This window comes from Cervus canadensis, chromosome 30 (assembly GCF_019320065.1).
Source record: "Cervus canadensis isolate Bull #8, Minnesota chromosome 30, ASM1932006v1, whole genome shotgun sequence".
Classification (NCBI taxonomy): domain Eukaryota; kingdom Metazoa; phylum Chordata; class Mammalia; order Artiodactyla; family Cervidae; genus Cervus; species Cervus canadensis.
This window is the reverse complement of record NC_057415.1, coordinates 43,935,989-43,944,725: the sequence shown is the minus strand read 5'-3', so window position 1 is coordinate 43,944,725 and position 8,737 is coordinate 43,935,989. Positions and strand designations below refer to the sequence as shown.

General features: G+C 53.6%; 1 protein-coding gene across 1 annotated transcript; it reads right to left on the bottom strand.

The window, feature by feature from the left end:
* Positions 1 to 93: 93 nt before the first annotated feature.
* ALKAL2 (ALK and LTK ligand 2) lies at positions 94 to 8,336 on the bottom strand. Its single transcript, XM_043453626.1, has 6 exons — positions 7,961 to 8,336; positions 7,005 to 7,312; positions 5,603 to 5,656; positions 5,437 to 5,517; positions 2,992 to 3,057; positions 94 to 681 (listed from the first exon to the last, which is right to left on the bottom strand). The coding sequence occupies exons 2-5, from the start codon at positions 7,258 to 7,260 to the stop codon at positions 2,993 to 2,995; spliced, it is 456 nt and encodes a 151-aa protein (XP_043309561.1). The 5' UTR covers positions 7,261 to 7,312; positions 7,961 to 8,336; the 3' UTR covers positions 94 to 681; position 2,992.
* Positions 8,337 to 8,737: the final 401 nt, after the last annotated feature.

Sequence of the window (8,737 nt, the reverse complement as noted above, 5' to 3'; positions counted from 1 at the left end):
GTGACTTCTGCCAGTATTTCAGTCTCATAAAGATTTGTAAATCACAAATTCCCCAGATAAACTTTTTCAGAAGTAAAGAGTCACTCTGAAGACTTCACTGTAACAAACACTTCATTTATTACTTGTGTTTTATTTACAGTATTTACATATTGCACAGTATCTGCATACTATTTTACATTTATTTTACAAAAGGACAAATGAAATTAGCCTGAGCATGTACACAGATGTCTCCACACTGAAGTTCTTTTTTTTTTTTTTTCCATGCAGCTCCAAATAATACTCTGGGAATTTAATTGTAAAAATAATAAAATATTAATACCATATGCTATATGAAAATATATTTTTAGATTCTGCTGACTCTGCTTATGTTTCTAAAGAAATATCTGTGATGTCACCTAATCAGGAAAAAAGATCTCTCTCTGCCATTTCACAGCATGACACATCAAATGCAGTCCTGTTGTCTAAAATGATGAGTGGCAAGCATTGCTGTCAGGCACACAAATTTACTGAATGTGTCCACATATGGTGTCAACAACATACGAAACTCAAAGGAATTATGGAAGAGTCTGTCTGCAAAAATAAATCTCTGTTCACGGGGTGTGTTCAGAAGGCAGTGGGTTCTGTCCTGTTGGTCTCCAAGGCACTTCTCATGGGTCCTGGGCTGCTGCACGGCTCTGCTCACTGCAAAACAGACAGGCTTGGTCTCCTAAAATGACTCACACTGGAAGACCTATATGTTAAACTACATGTAACATCATCTACCTGCGATGCAGGAGTCCCAGGTTCAATCCCTGGGTCAGGAAGATACCCTGGCGAAGGAAAACTCCAGAGTTCTTGCCTGGGAAATCCCGTGAACAGAGGAGCCTGGTGGGCTACCGTCCATGGGTCAGACAGACTGAGTGACTGACAGTGATGTGTGTCCAGACCTGAGGAATTTGAGTCTGCATGTTTCCCCATGTTCCTGTGAGTCTTTTACTGTGGGAAGTAACTCAGTCCTGCTGTCACCACTGGCCTGCTGTGCTGAAGGAGTGAAATTGTCTCAGATGAAGAGAATGCCTGTCGGGCTGAAGACGAGCGCAGTGTTGCCGCGTCTGCTGTGGGTTCTCGGCAGTGCAGTCTAACTGACTAGGGTGGTCCTGGGCTGCTCAGATCAGGCTGCATTTTGTAGAATGAGGTGGATGCTTGCTACTTGTTTCCTCTGAAAATATTCCTGGCCTAAGGCCTTGAAATTACCGAGGGGAAGCCCAGATCAAGGAAAGGGTGTGAGGGAGGCTGTCTTGCCACGTGGGAGAGGGGCTGGAAAGCTAGACTCCTCTGGCTGGAGGAGATCAGGTTGTGAGGTTCAGAAAGAAGGAGAGGGCTCTGCTCTGAGATCATGGAGTGGAGGGGCTCCATGCTCAGGACCCCCTGAAGCCTGACTTCCTTAGACCAGCCTTTAAGAGGCTGAGGTCATGGTCTGGCGTGGGAAGAGGCATCTCCCTCTGCAGGAGCGTCCTGACTTCTTCGTGGGTTAGGACCGCAGAAGAGGCGCTTGGGCACAACTTATGGCTTGCAAGCGAAGTCGGATGTTGATGCAGAATGTGAGCTCTGCCCTCCAGGGGGTCAGGGCGACCCTTGACTGTCTACACTGTCACCAACCAGTTAAGCATTTGCAATTGGGGCTTAAAGCTTCTGGAATTGGAAGAAATTAATCTTTTAAAGTACTATAAAGGTATTTTAGCATGAGAATCTGTATTCTAAATGACACCTTTCTTGGCCAAAATGAACATGGTTCCTGACAGTGGTGACAAGCGTGCTTCCTGACACAGAGCAGAGCGGGACCACTCTTGGGAGCCGAGCCACAGCCACCAGGGCTCCAGGGGGCCACTCCTCCCGCCTTTGCACTCGGGCAAGCTGTCTCTGCAGGAGAGCAGTCAGGGGACGCAGGGGTCAGCTCACAGGCAGGGAGGCGGGGAGCCTGCGGCCTGAGTCGGTCTCCCCACTTGTGAGTAAAGGCAGTTGTTTTCCAAGGATGTGCCTGGTTCATCTTTGGAAACAGTGATGCTTTAACTATAAAGAAATACTTAATAAAAGCATTCTCATCTCTCCTGGCAGGTACTTTGGGAGACTTATAATAATCCATTCATTGTTTTAAAAATAAGTGTTCTGTTTGCCACGTGGGCAGTGGAAGAGAAACTGGACGGCATTCAGATGAAAAATGAAGGAGGAGGAATTTCACAGCTTTCACTTTAAAAAATGTGCTTTCACTCCTCCCAGATAGGAAGTGTTGTAAGTTTCATGAGCCTGTGGAGAGTGTGGGGTCACAGCCTCCAGTAACCGCTTGTTTGCCTGAACCCCTGTTTGCTGGAGGGACTCCCGCTGGGGAGAAGCGGTGCTGTGGGCGGAGCCCAGCGCAGCACCCACGGCGGTTGCCCCGGGCACTCGCGCAGACCTTGGTCAGCGTGGCCTTTGCCACAGAGAGCACCCCTGCTCGACTCACGGGAGACGCAGGGGCAGCCATCAGACGCAGGCAGACCCGGCATCTGGCTGGCCCGGCACACAAGACACAGAGGATGCCTGTTCGCAGCTGTTCCTGAGTGCCCTGACATCCTGGTAGAAGTCCGCCTCAAACAGTGTGTCTCTAGAATCTGCATGGATACAGTCAGTCAGATACTCACCTGTGAATGTCTGAATGAGAGCCTGTAAGTGGGTGAGCAGGACTTCACACATGCACCAAGCACGTGCTGAGGTCAGTAGCCAGCGGGCTGTGTGCAGATCAATGTGCACTCGGCCAGCGCGCCCTCCTGGGACTGGGTCCCAGCAGCTGTCTGCGGTGCTGTGTGTTTTACTGCTGGCCAGTATTTAAAGACATTTGGAGTATTCTGTCAGCCTGACCCACAGTAACTCTACTTTCGCTGAGAAAGACTGTCTCTAAACCCCCGTGAATTTTTCATGTCCCAGGCGCACCCCGTTGTTGGTGTGCAGGCCATGGTGACCGGGCCGCCAGCTTACCTTATCCCTCCATGCACATTGGGCTGACTGCCAGCCGAGTAAGAAGCCGGGCACACCTCTTGTAGTCTGCAAGTGAGGACAGATCACAGACCCTTGTCAGATAACTCAGCAACTTAGATGAACAGCATTCACTAAAAACCATAGCAGCTGCGAAAGCCATTCATTCCTTTAAACACTCTAAATTCCCTGGAAGCAGTACGCAGACTGTCATCTGCAATCATGGCTTGAAGCTGCTGACTTAATAATTTATGGCACCTCTGGGCCGTGAGTGTCACGTGACAGAAGATAAGTGATGTGACTGGGGGCCATGGCGGGCAGGGACGCGGACGTCCACACGCCTGCTCTCTGCCTGTTTGCTCCTCACAGTGGTTGCTGGGCTCATCAAAATGGCTTTCGTTTGCTTCCTGGCAGACGGTCTTCCGTGCCCTGTGTTATTTAACTTTTAGGTCACGTGTAGGCCGGGTCCCCTCTTGAGTTGATCATAACATAAAGCCTTCCACACAAAAATTCTAAAGACAGTGGGTCAGCAGCCAAGTACCAGAGTGAAAACACCTGGCTGGACGATGGAGGGAAGCAAGGGCTGGTTTCTGAGTGCAGCCTGGCCTTCCTAGCCACCGCGGTTTCCTGCGCCATTCGTCTCATAGGTGCTGCCTCAGAGGACAGGCAGCTCAGCAGTCACGCCCACACAGGGATTCCTCAAGACAGAGTTTACTTCTCAAGAGTCACAGAATCCTACTTAAAGACAGAAGAGTTCATACTCTTGGCCAAAATTCCGAGTGAATGAATAAATTGACAGCAATAAATATGCACTGCATGGTAGACAAGCAGTTAATTCTTCAAAAATTACACCTGATAAATATTTAGAGGACATAATTTGGACTCAAAGGATGATCTGACAGCTGGAAGCAGGGTCACTGGGACTCCTGACTTTTTGGCTCTTCACCAGATGCACCACGTTTTTTAGGATGTGGTTTTCCTAAACAGACCATATGTGATACAGTGGATTATATGAGCTCAAAGAAGATACTGGCATTTGACACATGCCCTAAGATCCCGAGGTCAATCATCTCCCTGCTGGAAAACATGTTCTCCACTCTGATGGCCACCTGGTGGGGGGGTCCCCTTAAGGTGCCGACTTTGCTCAGTGGGTGTGATGGACTCAAAAGTCCTGCTCTTCAAAGGAGCTCATCCCAAGATCACACCTTGAGTGAGAAGGTCTATTGTTCCTTCTGTCTGACCTGCCAGGATTCTGGGAACCCTTGTATGCAGCCCTGAACTGCACAGACGTGCCCAGATTCGGCTCCAAGCTCATTATGAGCTGGTGGAAGCCATGTGAGCAGCCACGCGTCCAGGGCACTGACCTATCTCCAGGTCCAGGTGTAGCCGTGATGCGCCCTGATCCTGCCACCTCACCTTCTGGGTGACCAGGAGAATCGTGGGTGACTCAGTTATGTTAGCTGAAGAGGCAGCAAGTGTCGGGGGCGGGGTTCCCGGGGAGGGTCTGTGGATGAGCCTGTGGCGTCTGCAAAGCCCACAGATAGCGCGTGTGCCGCTGGTCCTGTGACAGCGCTGCCCGAGGCCACCGCCCCTCCCTCCAGCAGGAGCTCCCTGCCTTCCTGCTGTGTCTGGGGGTAGGAGAGCTCCATGAGGTGGCTCTGCTGCCTACTCATGGAAAGGGGCTTGGTGTTTTGAGCAGGACAGGCAGAGCTGGTCTGCTGCCGCTAAGGATGGTCCTGAAAGCAGCTCCTAAGAGGCCTGACTTATCTGCACAGCTGTCCCCCTGTGGTCCCTACACACACAAAAATTGGTTTAGGGCTCTAGCACATGTCACTCTACCTACTAAGCTACTTGTCATCACTGCAGGTTTTGTGAAGAGCACAAGGAGCCACTTTTGGGGGAAATGAAATCCATTTTGTTGTAGATAACCCAGAAAGTTGCAGCTGAGAGCCACATGGAGGGGGCACCTGCATTTCTGAATGAATGATGAAGCCAAGCAGAAGAGCAAAGTTTTGAAATAGCAGTAAAATTCTTGGGTGATGAGGTTATAATTACTGGTAGAAACAAAAAGTCTGTGGCCAGGGCGGTGGGAATGGTCCAGACCCATCCTTCAATACTTTACACCCTATAGTAGTCATCTCAGCAACTCATCTTAAGCATTTGCTCCACTGTTAGAGTTGAGTGGATACAAGGACAGGCACGAGGCCAGAATTCAAGAAATGCATGGGAGATTCCAGCCCATTCCAAGAGTTCATTAATTCCAGCAAATGTAAACCGTGTTCTGTTTGGCACTAGCTGCTGCTTGTCGTTATCTTCCTCAATGGTCTACTCAGCCCAGCCCCTGACTGCAGAGTCAACAGGGAGTAAATATTAGCAAGTCTAGGTGACACAAGGCAGGCGCCTATTCACCCAGGTGGAGGGCCCAGCGATTCAGATGCGGTCACTTACATGCGGGGATGGTGCAGTCTCGGGTGTTGTGGTAAAGTCTGTGGAAGTGTTTGCTGCACTTTGGGCTGAAATACAGAGGACCTGGAACGCACAAGAAGAAACAGATAGTGAGAGCTCCTGGAGGCCAGTATCTGGGGAGAGGCGAAGGAATGAGCAGAAAGCTTACCTGTAAGATGTTTTAAAAACTTGTCTTTCATCCTTAGATCTCGAGGGACAATTTCTGTTTAAGGGAAAAGAAATAAATTATTAACTTGACCAAAAGAAGCACTTTCTCATGTGATCTGAAGTGGATGTTTAAAATTACTGGATATTCTGCTATAAACAGCAATCACAGCAGTCCCTTGATCGCTGTACATGGCAATATGAGGACGGGTGAGTGGGCACATTGTCCTCAAATCAGGTTCACAACTCTCCAAGATCCACTACTAACACCAATCTCCACCACCAGGAGAGAGTCAGGGACCATGAAGTGAGTGTGTGTGTGTGTGTGTGTGTGTGTGTGAGACGATTATCTTCCAGTGAATAAATCACTCTAGACATTTTCATCTTGAAGACCTAGAGAATCAAATTCAACAATCTCTCAAAGTTCTAAGAAGAAAACCTGATATCATCCTTCAAACAAACAAAAAAATCTGCTATAGGCATATTCTTCTAGGTATTTACTTAGAAAAAGGGTGAGATTATGTCAGTACCACCTGTTGTGAAGGCTGATATGAATGCATGCAGACAGACAGAACCGCGTAGAGGAGCTAAAAGCACAGTTCCCAGGGAAAGATGTGTCTGCGCAGTCCTAGCTGGAGTTGGTGACTAGCCTGACTGACATCCTTTCTGCTTTCAGCCTTGTGTTTGCTCTTTTTAACAGTCATCTGGATTCATTTTTACTCACCTGATCTGCACTGGTAATGTGATGGCATGTGGTCACACTACCACCAATTCTCCTCATTCAAAGAGGGAAAATTTCTATAAGAATCTTACTTGCAAGGTTTAGACATCTCCTAAATGTCAGTCTTCGTTTACAACTAACTTTAGTCAGTCTATATAAAATTGACCTTATCATATTTGACCTGATTGTGTCATGAAAGCATTAAAAGCTTGCATGCTTTCCTTGGAAATTTCCCAGAGGGCAGCCACTCTGGGAAGGCTCTGCCGTGGGGATGGGGGTGGGGGATTCTGAAACATTTCTGTCTCAGTTGAAACTGCTTTGCTGAAAATATTTCCATTTCCAAAATAACAGATGACAGTTCCATGCTGAAATTACCGACCAGGGTAACAACTCACACGTCTTAGATGTGGATGAGGGGTAGTTATGTTATCTGCCAGGCATCATTCATGGAATTCCTATATCCTTTTTTAAATAAAAATATTTCCCAGCTTTTTTTAAACAGTAGAAATGCATTTATATTTTAAAACTACGTATGCGTTCTCAGAGTTCTATCTCCAAGCAAGTCCTGGATCTTCTAGCGTCCCCTGATACAGGACAGGCAGACCCGGGGGCTCAGCCAGCCCCACACGCAGGAGGCCTTTGCAGGCGGCGCGCTCGCCTCCACAGCGGGCGGGCGGGGACTCACCCACTCTCTGCTCCTCGGGGTAGGCGTAGTCGGCGACCTCCCTGCGGTCCAGGATGTAGTCCTGCCGGCCCGAGAGCTGCAGCCTCTTGGACTCCCCCGAGTGGTACTTCCTGAGCTCCTGGACGATCTCCACGATGAGCCGCAGCAGTGTCTGTCGGTCCGCGGCCTCCCGGCGCTCCGCGCCGCCCCTGCCGGGCCCCGCCGCCCCCAGCACGAGCAGCAGCCCCAGCAGGAGGGGGCGCCCGGGTCCGTGCATTCTGCGCTCGGCCGGGCCGGGTGGGGTCGGTTCGCTCCCGGAGCTCGGCTCGCTGGAGGGACAGGGTGCGGGGAGACCCGGAGAGCCGGTCGGCAGGGAGGGAGGCGAGGCCACTCCCCTCGGACCGCGCGCCCCGGCCCCCGCGCCCCGGAGGACGCGCGCCAAGCCGGTGGAGGGGCGCCCCGCGCCGTCCGGACCGGGAGGGCCGCTGCGGGGCCGGGGCGGGAGGCTGGGCGGGGTCCGCACGAGGACGCCCCCTCTCCGAGGCCCCTCGCGGCGACGTGGAGAGCGCGCTGTGGGTGCCGCGCGCCCTCCGCGCCGGGCTGTAAGCGCCTCGGCCCCGCCGCGGCCCCGAACTTTCCTGGAGATGGCTCATCGGCTGGAGCCCCGCGGCGCGGCGCCTCAACTTTCCGTCCCCCACGGGCGCCGAGCAGGGGCCAGCGGCGGCTCGGGGGCTCGGGCCCAGTCGTCTCCCTCAGGGATCCGCAGCGCACCCCGGCGAGTCGGGGGGCGGGAGGTGGGCGCCCTGCCCGGCGGCCGGGCTCAAGTTTCCAGCAGCGCCTTTGTGTGGCGGTCGCCCCCTCCTCCCTGTGTTCCCGATCTCCGCCGAGAAGCCCCCGCGACGAGACCCTCTCCCCAGACGCCCGCTGGGCCCGGTTCTGGAAAACCCCTTGCCCTGGGGAGGGAGCCCGGCTCGTACCTGCCCGGCGCCAGCCGCGAGGCCACCTGCGCGCAGGAACCCGGCCGGGTCGCCCGTCCCCGCGCCCCGCAGCCGTGCGCGTCCTCCGGCGTCAGTCCCCGCGCCCCGGAGCTGGCGCCCGGATCCCTATTCCATGCCCGGCGGCGCCCGGCCGCGGGGCGCACTGGACGCGCGGGGAGGGGACGCGGAGCCTCCGAGCTGCGGGCGCGGAACTCGCGGTGGCTTGGGGTGCGGGCTGGCGGAGTCCGGCCTCGGACCTCGGGGCGCCTCTTATCCCCGCGGCTGCCGACGTCAGGCGGGTCCCCGAGGGCCCGGCTCGGGTCTTTAATTAGAAGCCGCCGGAGTGTTCGTATCCCCGCGCGGATCTTCGTCAGACACCCCCTTCACCACCCCCATCTCCTCCCCGTCTCCCCACCCCGTCTGCCCCCCCCCCGCATCGCCCCTCCGCGTCTCCCCCTCCTCCCCGCCTCCCTGCCCCGTCTCCCCACATTCCTCGTCTCCTCCCCTCCCCTCCCCCCGACCCCTCCTACACCCCTTCTCCCCGCGCACCCGATCCCCCTTTCCCCGTCTCCCCCATTTCCCTCCCCCTCCCCCTCTGCCCACCCTGCACCCCCACCCCGGCGGCCCCCTCTCCCATCTCCCTCCCCTCCTTGTTCCTCCCCTTCTACCCCCCCTTCTCTCCTTCAGTCTATTTCCCTCCGTTCCTGTCACTTATGACAGGATGAGAAGAAACGCCTTTACCAGGAACTCGGATCTGTTTTTGTCTAAATGTAGATC